Genomic DNA, 17,864 nt, shown 5'->3' with positions numbered 1-17,864 from the left:
GTATATAGCTCGTGCCCCTTTAAGAGTCTATAAGTTGCTGAAGCAAGACTCCCAGCGGACACAGGAGAGGTCACGCAGGGGCACCTACGTGTTTGCGAAAGAGGTCAGCGTGGGGTCCAAGCTGAGGATCAGCTTCCCGGACAAACTGCATCACATCCTCGACTGTCCACGAGGAGGGGTCCCGGCCACTCTGTCGAGAGGCATCCCGGCGGTCCGACCCTGCAGGACAGGAGGACACCTGCATAACGGGCGGGGACTGGCCTGTAACTCCCCAGCACTCTCCTTGGCCTGTCCCAATGGCCCTGTGTGACCACTGAGGCTCAGCAGTGCCAGAGCAGAGGAACCAGAGGCAACCGAGGGAGGGGAGGGTTTTCAACAAAGGGACCAAAGGCCTGAGACCCTCTTCACTCAAATCTTAAGGGTAGGTCTGATTCTGGAAATGGTTAGAAGGAATTTTAAACTGAGGTTGTGATTCTGCCTGGACCTGAATCAGGGGTAGCAATGAAGTAAGGGGATTACCTGGATTGGGGGCAGGGGTGGAGGAGCTGGCAGGTGAGGCTGCTTTTGCTTTGGCTCTGGGGACCATTTCTAGAGAGACCTCGGGAGCTGGGTAAGCTTATAGCCAAGTCCTTGGGGCCCAGGAAGGGAAAAAAAGTGATGGATAGTAATTCCCAGTGCCTCTTCCAAGGCTGTAGCAAAGTCAGCCAAACACTTGGATGCAGAACAGTTTTGCCTTGGCTGCCAGGAATCTCAATGTTAATTTAGTGGTCTGCTTAGAGCTTTTACCTCAATCTTGGCTCAAAAACATCCCCTCCCATTTCCCCTGTGGGATCTGAGCTCTCTGTATGATCATCACCTGCACAGATCTCTGGCATGCTTCATCCTCTCTGCCTGGAATGTGCCCCCTTCTCTCCCTTCAATTTCTCCTTTTTTTTTCTGGCAAACTCCGACTTAGCTAAGCAAGGGTCGGCTTCAAGGATCAGCTCCTTTATGAAACTTTTCCGGTCTAATCCTGAAATAATTGGTCTCACAAAGCATTTCATGGATCTCTTGGTTACAGCTCAATCTCTGCACACTTTCCCCCATCACATCACTCTAATAATCTTTTCTCTGTAAGGCGGTCAAAACAACTTTTAAAAAGTAATTGTATCATGTCAATAAATGCAATGGCCTTGAAATGCGTACCTGAAATAAAGTCGACCCCCTTACCATGGTCTAGAAGGTACCCCATCATCTGGCCCTTTCTATCTCTTCTCCCCTTCCCCCCATCCTTTACTTACCAACCTCCAGACACTCTGGCTTTCTTTCTGCCTCCTGAATAAGCCATGTTTTTATTCTTTGACCCAGACACACAATTTCCTCTGTCTAAAATGTCTTTTCCCCACATCTTTGCATACCTGATTCCTTCTCAACATTTGGGTTTCATCTCAAATACTGATTCCTCTGAGAGGCCTTCCCTGATATCCTAATAAAAGTACTCAGTCCCCACATAATCACTCTCAATCCAGTTACTCTAGTTTCCTCCACCCCCAGCACATATCACAACCTACAGTAATTTCATGCATTTATGTTTATCTGTCTTCTCCTATCCCCTGCTATGTCCTTGTGAAACTCTGATTAATAAGAAGAAACATATGTATTTGTCTTCATCCCCTTTTCTGGCACACAACGCCTAAAACTCTAGGAATTTCCTAAGTGGTCCAAGAAATAAAGGTGTCTTTTGCTAATCATAGCAAGTCCCTTTTAGCCACACCTGGGTATATTAATGAGGTGACTTTTGGAAAGCCCCTATGGATGGGGGCCGGTTGCCAGAGAGACCATCCAGGTGACTAGAGGGTGGGAACTTTCAGCCCCACCCCCAAATCTCTGGGGAAGGGAGAGGGGCTAGAGATTGAGTTCATTCACCAACGGCCATAAGCAACCTTGCCTATATAATGAAGTCGCCATAAAAGCCCAAAGGACAGGGCTTCAGAGAGCTTCTGGGTTGGTGAACGTGTGGAGGTACTGGGAAAGCAGTGTACCCAGAAGGGCACGGAAGCTCCATACCCCTTCCCCCATACCTTCCCCTACGCATCTCTTCCATTGGGCTGTTCCTGAATTGCATCCTTTTTTTTTTTTTTGCGGTACGCGGGCCTCTCACTGTTGTGGCCTCTCCCGTTGCAGAGCACAGGCCCCGGATGCGCAGGCTCAGCGGCCATGGCTCACACGGGCCTAGCCACTCCGCGGCATGTGGGATCTTCCTGGACCGGGGCACGAACCCGTGTCCCCTGCATCGGCAGGCGGACTCTCAACCACTGCACCATCAGGGAAGCCCCAATTGCATCCTTTTAATAAAAAACTGGTAATCTAGCAAGTAAACAGTTTTCCTGAGCTCTGTGAGATGCCCTCGCAGGTTAATCAAACCCATGGAAGGGATCACAGGAACCTCTAATTTAGAGCCAGTCAGTCAGAAGCACAGGTAACAATATGGACTTTGAACTGGCAGCTGAAGTATGTGTGTGTGTGGGGGGGGACAGTCTTGTGGTACTGAGCCCTTATCCTGTGGGATCTGACGCTTCCTCCAGGGAGCTAGTGTCAGAACTGAGTTAAACTGCAGGAGGCCCAGCTGGCATTGCAGAATTGCTTGGTGTGTGGAGACCCAAACGTTTGCAGGGGAAATGCAGCAGTGCTGAACAGAGTACAGAAAGTAGGGAGACAGGCAGGAGGAGAGTGTTTTCCTTTCACAGCACATAAAAGAGTGCCTGCTCTGCCACAGCAGATGTTCAAACACGTTTGCTAAATGAATGAGTGACCCTATGTAATAGTTCCATGTATATTTTTCTGTCTCCCCGCCAGGTTAGGTCTGTCTTGAGGCAGGGACCATGCCTTGCTCGTGTCGGTATCCTCACCACCCAGGAGATGCCCAGTCAACAGCTAACTGTAAGAGGTGAAACACCAGTGAAAGTAGAAAGGCCCTACTCTTCAACTATGTCTTGCAAAGGCTAAAGATCTTCTCTCATATTCCTTCATTCCGGGTCCCAGGTCTAAAAGTCGAAGCACACTTGGGTTGGCACCCCTCCTGCTCCCTGGGGAAGAGATTGGAACATATTGCCTCTCAAGCTTGTAGCTGGGCACTGACCAGACTAGAGAGAAGTGTGCTGGAGCAAGCAGGGTGATTAGTGCCATAGAAATTCCAAAGGCTTTTTAGAGGGGTGGTAGACAGGGAGTTGGAGAGGGCTGTGTGAGCCAGCCACTTCTCCCTGCCCTGAAAGTCCACTGCGATGCTGAGACAGAAACCAGCTGCACAGATGATGGAGAGCAGGGAGCAGATACTACACGTGAATATGTCCATCTTAGCTTCTTGGACCATCTTAGCTAATTCCTCTACCCAGGGGAGCTAGGAATCACACACACACACACACACACACACACACACACACACACACACACCACACACACACAATTACACACATACTTATATAATGATATTATAAATACACATATATACTCATATATAATACTATTATATATTTACATGTTTGTCTGTTAGCCTACTCCATTAGAACATACACTCCATGAGGGCAGCAGGCAGGAAGTTGCTAATTTATACAGTGGTCAGGACAGCGTCTCTGAGATGACATCTGAGCAGAGACCTTGAGCAGAAGACTGACTGGCATGTTTAAGGGTTAGCGTGGAGGCCAGTGTGCTGGAGCAGACTGAATGAAGAGAACATGGCAGGAAATAACATCTGAGAGTATGTATGTATGTGGTGGGGAGGGATGAGTGGCAGGGCACATCACAGAGGACCTTGTAAGCCACTGACAAACCACTGGCTTTTCTGAAGGTTGGTTTGGAGCAGAGGAGTGACACGAACCAACTTATACTCTGAGTCTGCGCTGATAACAGTCGTTAGGGGTGCAAGGACAGAAGCAAGGGAGACCAGTTGAAAAGGAGGCTACTATAATAGCCCAGGCAAGAGATGACTGGGATGCACCAGGTGGCGGTGGTGAATGTGGCAGAGAGTGGCCTGATATACCCAGAACTCCCAGCATCGTCAGCTCATTTGACCCTTAAAACAGCTTTTGAAGGAAGTATCATCATCTTTAGTTTAGAGATGAGGGAACTGAGGCCCAGAGAAGTGAAGTGACTTGCCCAGGACCACACAGCTAGGAAGGAGAGAAGTTAGTGCCTTTTCCTATGCCCGTTCCTGCAGACAGACTATACCAGGGGTCTCCCTCTCCACCCAATGGGCACAGCTGGTGGTCACTCTTCATGCGAGGCAGAGTGTCTCAGTCTGAGGATGACTAAGGAAGGTGGGGCGCATCCACAAGAGGCCAGACTGACAAACGGAGGCCCGACCATATGGATCAATGAAACAAGGGAGGGCATAGACTTGTCATCTGAATTCTTTGAGAGAAACAATTCTAGGGCCAACCAAAGGGAATTCTCTCATAGCTTTATGAGGATCTTCAGGGTCAAAAGAGATTCAGACTGTGACTTGGCCAACAGACTCCCAGTGTATCCCAAGGGAAGAGTGGAGATGCCTGGGAGACAACAGTGGCATCTGAGGCCAGTGCCATGTGAGGCAGCCTATCAGTGTGATGTCACTTACGTGTGGATTCTAAAATATGGCACAGATGGGCCCGTCTACAAAACAGAAACAGACTCACACACATAGAGATCACACTTGTGGCTGCCAAGGGGAGGGGGTGGGGGAGGGAAGGACTGGGACTTTGGGACTAGCAGATGCCAACTATTATATATGTCAATAGGGTTGGATAAACAACAAGGTCCTACTGTAGAGCACAGGGAACTCTATTCAATATCCTGGGATAAACCATAATGGGAAAGATTATATAAAAAAAGAATGCCTATATGTGTATAATGGAATCACTCTGCTGTGCAGCAGAGATTGGCACTACACTGTAAATCAACTGTACTTCAATTTAAAAAAATAAAGTTTAAAAAAAAAAGGAAGCACTCCTAACAGAAACAGGGCTTTGGGGAAGAAAACACTAATAGTAACCCCCTCATACCTCGGGAATGATTTAGTTTCCAAAATGACCCCATATCCCTGCTTCCATTTGATCCATTTAACACGCCTGTGAAAAGAGCACCTCCACTTTGTGTATGAGGAACATGAAGACCTGAGAACTGAGGTGACTTAAGTCTCAAGGCAGGGCACCAACTCTCCGCTCTGCCTCTACTTCAGAGCTCCTTACGCTGCTCCATTTGGGGCCTTGCTGGGGTTAGGGTCGGGGAGGGGCATCCCAGGCTTCTCTCCCTGTCTCGGCCTTCCTGAGAACCCCCTCTGCCGCTGCAGGCCTTGCTTACTGGAGTCTTCTTATTCTTTCACACCTCATCCATCCCTGGACTGGGGGAGGCCACAGTGGGTGTGGAAATGGCATTCTCCTGTCTCCCCACTGCTGCTTTTAGACCATCTTCTGACGGAAGCTCGTGTTCTTCAGAGGCCAAACATGTACCGGCCATCTGCTCTTCCTGATCACTTTCCTCTATAGGTCTCTGGGTTTCTGCTCTTTGTTAAATGAAGACTTTTGGGCACTTAACTCACTACCTTCTGTTCCACCCCAATTCCTACCATAATCATCAGAGGCAATCCATTCAACTGCTGCCTTGCTTCCAGAGACTTTCATCTCTACTATACTTTATTTATTTATTTATTTATTTATTTATTTATTTATTTATTTTGTAGTACGCGGGCCTCTCACTGTGTGGCCCCTCCCGTAGTGGAGCACAGGCTCCGGACACACAGGCTCAGTGGCCATGGCTCACGGGCCCAGCTGCTCCGCGGCATGTGGGATCTTCCTGGACCGGGGCATGAACCCGCGTCCCCTGCATTGGCAGGCGGATTCTCAACCACTGCGCCACCAGGGAAGCCCTCTACTATACTTTAAATGCCTACTGCCAAGGTTACTGTCTGGCTCTTGCATCACTTGGAACAAATCCACTTCAGAATTTTAAACATCCCCCTCTCTGACCCCAACATCCCACCTTTTCAACTCTCTTGGGATCTATGTCCCCATAATCATGTCACAAAGATCTTTAGCACATCAAACTTATAGTCTCCCCATCCTTCAGCCTGCTAACAGCCTTGCTTCTTCCCCACCCTGCCCAGATCCAGTGTTGATGATCTAAACTGCTCTTCTTCCAACTCCACTGAGTACATGCTCCCCCGCTCCCCGCCTCCACCCCTCCTGCCCTGCTAGCTCAACATAAAAACTTAACTCTCAAACTGTCTTTTTTCACCCCACATCTAGGTTTCTAAGAACCACACAAGAAAACCACAGCTCTTGTAAACTGGCAAACTAGCCTCCAAGCTCCAAGCATCGCTGGACCTTGGTGTTTCCTGCAAACCATCCCCTCCTCCTTGACCCATTTCCTCCTGTCTTCTTTATGGCTAGTCCAATCTCCTGGCACTCTGGAGCCCTTCCCTACTCAGCCCTCTCTCCATTCCCTCATGGCCACAGCCAATTTTCCCTCCAGTCTCAGGGACCAAGGTGTGCCTCCTTCTGTCTTAAGACTGATCCCTAATCCTTTCTACAAGGCCTTACTTTCTCCTCTTTCCTATATTCTTAATTTCTTCTTCTTGGAAGACTCAAGTTGTCTGCTGATAAACATGCCCAGTGTGCATCCACTCTAGAAGACCTTCTTTTGAAGGTCACCTCCTTTTTTCTCATCAAACTCTCCTTGATATCCCCTCCCACTGCAATCTGCCCTCACCACCCTCCAGCACCACTGAAGCTGCTATTACTAAGATCACCAATTACTCACTAATCACCATATCCAGCAGATATTTCTCAGTCCTGTTTTACCGAACCTTTTTGGGTTGTACTCGTCTTAAAACACTCTCTGTACTCCTGGCCACCACAGTATCAAATTCTTCTGTTTTTCCTCACATTTGACTACTCCTTTGTCCCCTTGGTGGGATCCTCTTCCTGTTCCCTCCTCCTGAACTTTGTTGGCCCCCAGAACTCCTTCTTTGGTCAACTGTTCTTTTCATTCTAGACATACTCCTGGGAGTTGGGTGTCATTCACCCTACAGCTTCAACTTCCATCTGTTTGCTGATGACTCCCAAATATTTAACTTCAGCTCAGTCTTCTTCCCTGAGGATCAGACCTGCACAGCCACTGCCTGCTGGGTATCACGTAGATGACCCACAGGCTCCCTCCCCTTCTTCTCTTCTACGGTTGGTTCCCTCTCTCAGTGAATGGCACCACCATCTATCCAGTCACCCCTTCTAGAAACTTGGGAGACATTCCCACTCCTTCCTCACAACCCCTGAATCTGACTCACTGACCTCATGAAGAGTTTTCAAATCTATTCTCTCTTCTACAAACCTTCTACCACTGCCCTAATCTAGGCCTTTCTGGTCTGGCCAGAAACCTAAGTAACTTCCTAAGTGGTCTCTCTACTCTTGTCCTGCCTCAGCTCCATCCACAACACAGTAGTCAATGATCTATTGGAAACACAAACCTGTTTAGGTCTTGCTTCTAAGTAAAAGTCTCCAGAGCTTCGCATTACCTACAAAATCAACTCCAAACTCTTTAATGTGGCATTTAAGGCCCTCTGTGATACAACCCCTGACGCTTGCAGGCTTTTCCCCTTGAAGTCCCAGAATTACATTTTGTTTTTCAGCAATACCAAACTGCACGTAGTTCCTGGTACAATCTGTGTTAGTTCTTATCCCTTTGCCCTTGTCCATACTGTACTCTCTTCCCTGGAAAGCTCTCCCTCCCCTACCACTCCTAATATATTAATATAGTCAACGTTTAAAATGTCAGACACTTTCTCAAGGAAGCTTCCCCTGGATACCAAGCTTGGGTTAAGTGTTCCTTCTTGCAGTTTTCATGCAACTCAAAGTGTATCTCTTTAGCCACACTCAAGATGTTGTTTTCAAGTTATCTATTTAAGTGTTTGTCTCTCCCACAAGACTTTGAGCTCCTTAAGGACAAGAAGTGATTGATTTTTGTGTTCCCATGACAAACACAGACAGTGTTCAAATAAATGGCTCATGAATGAATGAAGGACTCCTTCCCTGTCCCTTTGGCTCTGGGTCGCTGGCTCTTAGTTTCTGTTATTCTCAAGCTAATCCCAGAGCTTCAGTTGCTCCCCAGGTGCCTAGTCAGGCACAATGGTAGCCCAGACCCCAGTCCAACCTCCAGGCAGCAGGCAACAGAGTTAAGTCCTTTCTGGCCTCCCAGGGTTCAGGAAGGAAAGAAGGAACGCATGAGAGAGGGCAGGAGAGCCAGAACCCTGAAAAGCTTACCCCTGGAGCAGAACCTGCGCACAGCCGAGGCAGTGCTCAGTGGGAGGCCACAGGATGGAAGCAAAGGCCGGTACCCAGGGTTTCGAAGATTTTGGGAGGTGCTGACAAGGTTGGTGGGATTCAAGGTGGAGTCCATTGAGTCTGAGTGTGGCTCCAAGGACCGGGCCAGACTATTTCCCAGGACAAAGGTCTCACCTGGAAAACAGTAAAACCAGAGTTACAGCAGGGACTAGCCTGAAAAGGCTGCCAGGGCGCTGGCTCCCAGGAATCTGTTGGGTGGAGTAAGAGGCAGCAAAGCAGAGAGCCCTGGGCTGGGTCACAGGATGCCTGTGTACCTGTCATGGCTCTGGCTCTCACTAGGTGGCCTTCATCAAGCCCAGTGCCACTCTCTGGACATGGATCTCCTCAGAGACTCTTCCTTTTAGACTAGATGGTCTCTGAGTTTTCTTCTGGTTTGGATGTCTTAGGCTTTTTCTGACAAGGAGAACCTTAAAAAAAAAAAAAAAGAAAGCTATTCTAGGAAGAGTCTGCCCTAACACAAGATGCTAGAGCAGGGAATAGGGTTGCTGAAGAAGAGATACATTTGCTTAGAGGAGGGCACTTTAGAAGCTGACCCTCTTAGCCAGAAGAAATGCTTCTGGATGCCTGGCTAAAGGCCTGTCTGCAAAGGATCTGCTCCTATGTTTCCTCCCTCCTTTCATATTTGCCTTGTTTTATGGAAACATTCCAAGGAAGCTGGGGTTGTATAGTAGCGAGAGCATGGGCATGGAACACAGAATCTGGGTTAGAATTTGACTCTGCCACTCAGCAGACAAGGTGCCTCCCTCAGAACCTCAGTCTCCTAACCTATAACATGGGAGGCCCCTTCTCCCAACGGGTTTGTGAACATCAAAAGAGAATGGCTATGAAAGCCTTCGTAAAGGGAACCTCATCCTGACATTTCTACACCCAGGCCACGGCCCAACCCCATGCAGCAGCCCCTAATCCTTGTACTATAGAACCTGAAGCAGACTCCCTCTCATGGTTGGGTTCTACCCATACCAAGTCAGATCCTCTGGCCACTGCCTTCTCTGCTTATGGGAGATGTCTTGGGTCCTGGACCATATCACATTGTCCTTTATGGTTTTTCTTAGAGATTAGGTGTTTAGATAATGCTTGGGATTCATACAGGGCCTCTGATGAACACTAAATTCAAGGAAATTGTCTGGTATACAATAAGACCTCTTTGGCAAGATGGTTTAGGATTACTTTCTAATTCTCACCTAAAATTGCTTGGTAAACCATGGGATTACAGTCAAATCTAGCATGAGACAGATATTCATCTGTATCTCATGAAATTTAACTGATGAAGCCCTTTCCTAGAAATGGTTCTGAAGAGAGAAGTCTCTGAGGCGCTCTAGGACACCTAAACCATATCCCACCCCATTTCTGCAGGTGAGGTTTCAGATTCCTATTTTCCAGGAGAGATGATTATAGCAATGTCCCACTTTGAGACAAGGACAGGAATCCAATCCAGGAAACAGGACGCCTGGGTTCTACTTCTGGGCTCCTGCCTCTCACTAGGTATGTGATTCAAGGCAAAATATTTGTCTTTTCTGAGTACTAGTTTCCTCATCTGTAAAATGGGGAAAACTCACCCTTTGTCATGCTGAGAACATCAAATGAGAAAACAGAATGGGGTGGACTTTACAAAGGTGGGGAGCTTTATTTTATTCTTCATTCAGAGTTAGAGTGTAAACCGAAGTTCTCTGCAATAGCTCAAGAAAAAAATGAACTCTAGTTTCTGTATTTGTCAGTACAGTAATAACCTCACCTTTCTAGTACTCATTTTACTCAGCAAAGACCTACTTCACATGAGCTAACAGATGTGAAGAATAATTATGATGACAATGCCAGGGGTTCACCAGATGCTGATGCAAAATCAGTAAGTGTCTCTTCTCTTGGCAATGCTAAGAATGGTAAAAGAAATTTGGATTCTGAGTTGAGAGGTCTGAAAATCTGGACTGGTGGCACCTGGACTAGGTAAGGTCATTAAATCCTATCCTAACGAGATGAAGAGGAAAAACGAAGCATCATGCCCAAGGCTCTGAGAGGTCCTAGTCAGCTTAAGGCTGATCAAATGAGGCCCTGGCTGCCTTCAGTAGGATGATGCCAGGGCAGAAGACTGCAGTGCTTTCCAACTGTGCTCCACAGAGCCCTGCCGAACTCCCAGCTCCTGCATAGAGCCTGGGCCTCATCCCAGCTTCTATCAAAACAGCTCTGGTTTTAGCTTTTATATACCAGAGTTTCATATAATCTTACCTTTGCAAAAAAGGAGTTCTACTGCTAAAACAAAACAAACTTTGAAACCACTGGCTCAGGGATCAGAAGCTGGGGCTGGAACACTTGAGTTCTATTACTGGCATGATGATTAGTCAATGATCACCACCTTTTTTCTGGGATTCAGCTTGTGAATCTATAAAATGGAGATGAAATCCCTAACCTCACACGATCAACTTGAATTAAATTCACCAGTGAATGCTGGAGACATGAGAACAATCAGCATGAGAGGGAGCTCATTCATTCACTCAACAAACATTTGTTGAGCACCCTTTGTGTGCCAGCCACTGTGCTAGGTATGGGGTATGCAGAGGTAAACACAGACAAGGACCTTGCCCTTACATAGCTATTTTCAGTGAGAAGCAGATCTTCTGAGGGTCACATTGCAAGGCTGACCTTAAAAACTAGAGTTCCCAGTGGAGGATGACCAGAATGGTGGTGAGAGGCCTAGAATTCATGGCAAAGGAGAAAGAGGATGGGCATATACAGGCTGGAGAAAAGTCAGAGGAGACAAAGACACCAAGAGCAGTCATGGGTAGAGAAGAGGGCTGGAGGTAGATTTGCTTTTTGGAAGGCAGAGAGTAGAGCAGGGGTAGGAGTTCTAAGAAGGTAGATTTCAGCTCAAAAAGGAAGGCATTTGGTAATCAAAAGTATTAAACAATAAAACTGATTGCCAAAGGTGATTGTGAGCAACATATCATTAGGGGTATTTAAGCAGAAGTCAGATGAACACAACTGTCTGCTGGGCTAGATACTAGATCACCTCTAGAGCTATTTCTGCTTCTGAGATTCAAGGACTCTACGCTCGGAAGCATGCTTTCCCCTTCATGGGGGTAAACTGAATGATCAAGAAACAACTACAGTTGTGGATCTAAGAAACTTCTTACACCAACACAGGACTCAGAGGCTAGCACAGTTCTTACACATGCTTAAGACAGACTTAAGTCTGTCCCATGTTAAAAAAATAGCCTTCTCTGAACCACGTGTCCCACAACCTCTACTAAAGTATCCTTTCATTCAACAAATATTATTAAATACTTACTATGTGACAGTTAGGGTGCTGGATACTGAGAATGGTGAAAAATATGTGACAAAATATATATGAAGAGCGAATGGCAGAAATTTTTTCAAATTTGATGTAAATGACAAACCCTCATATCCAAGAAGCTCAGTTAACCCCAAGCACAAGAGGCATGAAGTAAACCTCACCAAAGTACAGCATAATCAAATTGTTTAAAACCAATGATAAACAGAAAACCTAAAAAGCATCTAGAGGGCAAAGACAAATACAAGAGGTCAAAGATATGAATGACAGAAGACTTCTCATCAGAGACAACGCTATAATCAGAAGACTTCCCATCAGAGACAACGCTATAACCAGAAGACTTCTCATCAGAGACAACGCTATAACCAGAAGACTTCTCATCAGAGACAACGCTAACCAGAAGACTTCTCATCAGAGACAACGCTATAACCAGAAGACTTCTCATCAGAGACAACGCTATAACCAGAAGACAGCAGAGCCACATCTTTAGCATGCTGAACAACAAAAAAGTCAGCCTGGAATTCTAAACTCAACACAAGTGCCTTTCAAAAACAAAGACAAAAAAGATCTTTTTCAAAGCAACAAAAGCTGGAAGAACTCAACTACAGTAGACATGACTATGAGAAATGTTACAGAAAGCCCTTTAGGCAGAGAGAAGATGATGGTATGAAATGGCTCTACACTAAAGAATGAAGAGTGGCAGAAATGGTAACTATAAAAGGGTAAATATAAAACAATTTTTTCTTATTTGAAAAAAATCTTTAAAAGGTAAAGACCCGTTTAAAGTAAAATAGTAACAATGTAAAGTGGGATTTATAAAATATGTAAAAGTAAAATGGATAATAACAATAGCATAAAGGCCAGGAGGTGAGAAGCATACTGTTTTAAGGTTCTTATACTATATGTAAAGGGACATGATTATTACTTTAAAGTAGATGGTGATATGTTAAAACAAATGTATAATACAAACTATAGCAGCCACTAAAATAACAAAACAAAGAGTTATAGCTGACAAGCCAACAAAAGAAATAGAATAGAATCATTAAAAAACTGGATTAATCCACAGGAAGGCAGAAAAAAGGAAAAAGGGAACATAGAACAGATGGAACAAATCTCTCCACCCACAGCTTTTCCCTTTGTTCTTTGAGTTGCTGAAAGTATAGATCTGGGCTAGCTGGTACTTTCTTTTAGATAATTACACTAATGGTTCTTTTGGTATGAAAGGCAAGGTCTGGGTATTGTGTAGAAGGGGAAAGCTGAGACAAAAGCAAACAAAATTATTTTGCACCGTAAATTAATTTGGAGTTGCCTGCTGATAGCTTGGAAGGGAGGAGGTATGGGATGAAGGGAACAGTGAAATCAGAGGGCAAAGGGGATTCCTCCAAATCTAGAATGGGTCGTAGAAAATGGCAATAGGTGGAGGCCTAAGGTGAAAGAGGCCAGTAAGATATTTGCTATAACATCTGATAAACACGAAAACAAAAATGTTAAATTGTTTCCTTTTCTTTGTGGTAAGTATCCTTCTTTCTACCTACAACTTCAGTACAAGTCTAGTACACCTAACAGACTTGTGTTGGTTTTTCCTTAGGGAAATGAAGCATGAGGAGCTGGATCAAACTGTTGGGGCAAAGCACTGCAGGAGAGACCATCAACTACAGGAACTGACAGGGGAAAAAGGGAATAAGAACCGACTCAGAAGCAGGAATTCTGAGCTAGAAGTATGCACTACTACGAGGAAAATGTAACCCCATCCTGGGTTATGTGGGATGGGTGGGTGGGGGCATCATTTAATTTTATTTAGATTTGGATATCAAAGGAAAGAACAATCCCCAAATCTAGGAGGCCTTGCAGAATTCAAAAACCTCCAACTGGTTTCCTGGCCTACCTCTTGCTCTACTCCAACTATTCTCCCACACAGTAAGTACCCTGAGTGAGCTTTTGAAAACACAAATCTGATTATGTTATTTCCATAACACAGTCATGGCTTTAAATACTTCAATGGGTCCTCACTGCTCAATGATATAAAGTCTGTAACCTGGTCAATTAGACCTTTTCTGCCTGGGCCTTTGCTACCACTCCAGCCTCACTGCTCACATTCTTCTTTTCTACACTGTATTTCTGAAACAAGTCAGGTTTCCTCTTGCCCCTCACAGTCTCACACGCTCAGTCAACAAGAACATTCTTCATCATCCTCTCTTCCATCTCTTTGGGTCTGTGGCATCTTTACCTCATTATCCTCCTCCTTCAGGTCCAAGTGTATATATCATTTCTTCTGGAAGGTCTTCCCTGACACACCAGGTTTGAACTCTTGAACTCTGAACTTGTTCCATTAAAGCACTCATCACCATGAACTAATCTGTTTCCTTATTTGTTCATATTCTTTACCAGGCTGTAAACTCTGTGGGTGTTAATGACCTTGACTCCTAGTTTACAATAAAACCCTCTATACCTGAATCAGAGCTGTCAATAAATACTGGGTTGACTGACTGACCGAATAATGGAATCATTACAGTTTCAATTAATTATAAACATTTGAGTCTTCTTAAAACTCTCACAGTTCTATGAGGAAACCTTGTGTGGGAATGAAGGGTTATCCTAAGAAATTATGAGTTCTTATCTGGCTTCTATTCTGTGATTTTTGGGGTTTTGTCAGGAGAACCACTTTATTATTATTTTTTTTTTTGTGGTACACGGGCCTCTCACTGTTGTGGCCTCTCCCTTTGCGGAGCACAGGCTCCGGATGCACAGGCTCAGTGGCCATGGCTCACGGGCCCAGCCGCTCCGCAGCATGTGGGATCTTCCCAGACCGGGGCACGAACCCGTGTCCCCTGCATCGGCAGGCGGATTCTCAACCACTGCGCCACCAGGGAAGCCCAGGAGAACCACTTTATAACCAGCTTAGAAGACCTGGATGGAACTGGAAAGACAGGCACGAGGAACTCATTGTCACGGGACAAATGAACTACTTCCTTCAGCAGAGAGGAACCAGCAGGCCCAGAGGTGAATGCTACGTGGATTTAAACTACAGCTAACATGAATAGTCACTGGGATCAGCTAAATTAATACAATCTCCCGTTTAATACCATTAGTTTTTAGAGGACCAGAAAGAGCTCCTTCTCACTTAATCTTTATAGGCCTCGCACTTGATCCAGCCACATGTGTAGTTCTTAAGAAGGGACTCTGAGCTGCCATTGCCTCCCTGAGGGATCCTTTCCTGACCTCTTCTTTCACCTTACTCCTAGCTCATCACTCCTGGCTGGGCCAGAGTACCTTTGGTTCCATGCTCTTACCACATACATGTTTACCTGTATCTCCTCTCTGAGCTGGGAACTCTTTTAGAGCAGGGATTAAGTCTGTTTTCTCTCTGCCTCCCCAGAGTCCAGTATAGGATCTAGCACAGAGTAAGTATTTGATAAATGTTTGATGATCTGAACCAAAACAACTGGGCTGAATTCTTCAAAATGCCAATGTCATATCATGGAAGGTAGATAAAAAAGGCTGGAAAACTGCTCTAGATAAAAGAAGACTAAAGAAACAGGATAACTAAATGCAGTGGATCACCCTTCACTGGATCTTGGATTAGGAAAAAAAAAAGCTACAAAGAACATTACTGGGACAACTGGGGAAATCTGAATATGGACTATATATATCAGCTAGTAGATTTTATTAATGTTAAACTTCTCGAGAATGATAATAATATTGTGTTCCTTGTTCTTAGGAGATACATACAAAAGAGTTTAAGGATCAAGTCTCTCATCTGTAGTTAACTCTCAAACGGTTCAGTAAATAAACAAAAAATATACAGAAATGCATACATGTATATATACTTAGAAAAACAGATAAAGTAAATACTGCAAAAAGCTAAGTGGCAAACCTAAGTGAAGAGTACGTGGCTGCTCACTGTACTACTGTACAACTTTTCTATAAGTTTGAAATTTTTCAAAATAAAACACTGGAGGAAAAAACTAAGTCTCAACTTAGGTAAGGAAGCCTAATGGGTTGCACACTTGGTGACTATTTGCTATATTGGAAATGTGTAGTCAGTTACCCTACTCAGAAATGGGTAGGGTAGTGTGGAGACAGGGCTGTAGGGAAGAAAGAGGGGGCTGGTAAGCTCCTGGATAAGAGAGGTGGTATCTTCAGATGTGGAACTAGCAGAAGCGTGTAGCCAGGCAGAAGGGTGGAAGTAATAAACACCAGATCCAAAGGGCAAAGCAAAAGAAAGCCCTTATGCACATCAGGCTCTTTGGCAGAGGTCTAAGTAACTAATCAGAAAACCGCAGGAAATGAAAAATAATCAGAGGTGGAGCAAAGGGTCAGTAAGGCAGGGAGGGAGGGAGGGAGGCAGGCAGAAAAGATAAGCGAGGGAGCACAGAAGAGTTAGAAATCTAGGCAAAGGTCTAGTTTGTCCGGGCAGAGTTAAAACATTTCAGGGAAGCAAACAGAAACTAGGGTGAGAGCAGACAAGTTGCTGAGCACCCACTATGAGAAACAGAGGTTAGAGAGCATAGGAGAGCACAGACAGTTGGCTGAATCTGTCTGAAAAAGAGGGAAGGGAAGGGGGGCAGCCAACGTGGAAGGTGATAACCCTGGTCTTTGTCTCTTCTTAGTTGGTGAGGCAAGAAGGAAGAGTGGCTAAAGCCTGCTTCCTCTTATCTGGTAGTTGAATCAGAGAGATGCAAACTGAAACAGAATTCCCAGGATAGGTCACGCGCCCCAATCCCAAACTATCATCACGACTGCAGGCCCATGATGTATACCCCTACCAGCCTCTGTATGCTGCTACCAGTGTGTTTCTCTTGGTTGTTAGCGGTGTTATTGCATTTAAGAATTCTGGGGCTTCCCTGGTGGCGCAGCGGTTAAGAATCTGCCTGCCATCTCAGGGGACACAGGTTCAAGCCCTGGTCCGGGAAGATCCCACATGCCATGGAGCAACTAAGCCCATGTGCCACAACTACTGAACCTGCGCTGTAGAGCCCGCAAGCCCCAACTACTGAGCCCACGTGCCACAGCTACTGAAGCCCGTGCGCCTAGAGCCCGTGCTCTGCAACAAGAGAAGCCACCGCAATGAGAAGCATGCGCACTGCAACGAAGAGCAGCCCCCGCTTACCACAACTAGAGAAAGCCCGTGAGCAGCAACGAAGACCCAATGCAGCCAAAAATAAAATAAATAAATAGATAAATATCTTAAAAAAAAAAAAAGAAAAAGAAATACTTAAAAAAAAAAAAAGAATTCTGAGTTCCTATTTCTTTGAGAAATCTCTCTTTAGACTAGCAGCTACACTCATGGACATGCTACCCTCTCTCGTGTATCCATTCTTCCAGAATCTCAGGTAGGGCAAATTTTAATTATTGAAGTGCAGCTCAGACTTCCTGAATGCCAGCAGCAGGGGATATCTAACAACCTGCCTTTGTGTGCACCAACTCCACCGTGCCCAGCCCAGACTCCCAGGGCAATATCCTAACTACAAGTAAGAATGCCCTTTTCTGTTCTCAGAGAGTGTGACACTGAAAGAAAGCAATCTAGAGTAGGTCAGATGAGAGTTCCCTCTGAAGAAAAGGGTCAGTGAGAGGGTCACAGATATGTCTGCAAGGACCAGATGGTGGGGCCCCCAGAAGGAGCGTCTGAAATTCAGGCATCTTTTTGCCCTGCCTGCAAGTCATATAAGCAATTCTCCTTTGGGTGCAGCAGTACAGATAGGGGCGATGGATGGGGAGTGCTGGGTGAGCAGTCACTCCCCCAGCACATTCTTCCACAAGTGGCACTTTTATCAGGAGTGATTCTGACAATGATGAAAAGACAACAGGGAAGACAGTGTGGGAACAAGACTTGTACAGGTCAGAAGGGACCACCTTTTCGAGTTACTTTTACAGTTACGCTCCCCCATCACCAGGCAACACAGCCCCAGCGCTGACAGCACTGCCTCTCTATTCCTCTGGCCAGGACAAGGTCCACAGGACTGTTTTAAAGAGCCTTTCCTCCCTCTTGCCATAATGACCTACCTTGCTACATTTAAGGCCAAGCTTCCCTTCCCTCCCTGTTGTTCTGTGTCCTGTGCTCCAGATTGGAGATGCTGAGTTCCATTCACTCAAACCTCTCTCAGAAGTGCTTAGTCACTGATCCGGCCATGTGGCATCCGCTTTCCCATTGTGGGTTTGGTATGTTAACTAAGAAAGTTATTTTCCAGCCTAGTTAGAAACAGCAGGAACTTGAATTGACTTGCTAGACTGGC

At 45.7% G+C, this 17,864-nt stretch overlaps 2 protein-coding genes across 38 annotated transcripts in view; one reads left to right on the top strand and one right to left on the bottom strand.

Annotated features, from left to right (window-relative positions):
• Positions 1-14,120, top strand: part of CTPS1 (CTP synthase 1) — a 56,687-nt gene extending 42,567 nt beyond the window's left edge. The window contains exon 19 of the mRNA XM_067010322.1: positions 13,220-14,120. The gene's annotated coding sequence lies outside the window, so the exon portion shown is untranslated. The remainder of the gene's footprint in view (positions 1-13,219) is intronic.
• Positions 1-17,864, bottom strand: part of SCMH1 (Scm polycomb group protein homolog 1) — a 199,497-nt gene that overhangs the window by 2,078 nt on the left and 179,555 nt on the right. For 28 of the 37 annotated variants that reach the window (XM_067010154.1, XM_067010169.1, XM_059042545.2 and 25 more), the window contains 2 exons: positions 8,268-8,462; positions 89-219 (listed from right to left, as the gene is read on the bottom strand). In XM_067010154.1, the coding sequence (XP_066866255.1) occupies positions 89-219; positions 8,268-8,462 (326 nt within the window). Of the gene's footprint in view, positions 1-88; positions 239-8,267; positions 8,463-17,864 lie in introns of all 37 variants that reach the window. The other 9 variants (XM_067010289.1, XM_067010294.1, XM_059042496.2 and 6 more) reach the window with 3 other exon arrangements.

This window comes from Kogia breviceps, chromosome 1 (assembly GCF_026419965.1).
Source record: "Kogia breviceps isolate mKogBre1 chromosome 1, mKogBre1 haplotype 1, whole genome shotgun sequence".
Lineage (NCBI taxonomy): Eukaryota > Metazoa > Chordata > Mammalia > Artiodactyla > Physeteridae > Kogia > Kogia breviceps.
This window is presented reverse-complemented; position numbering and strand designations above follow the sequence as displayed.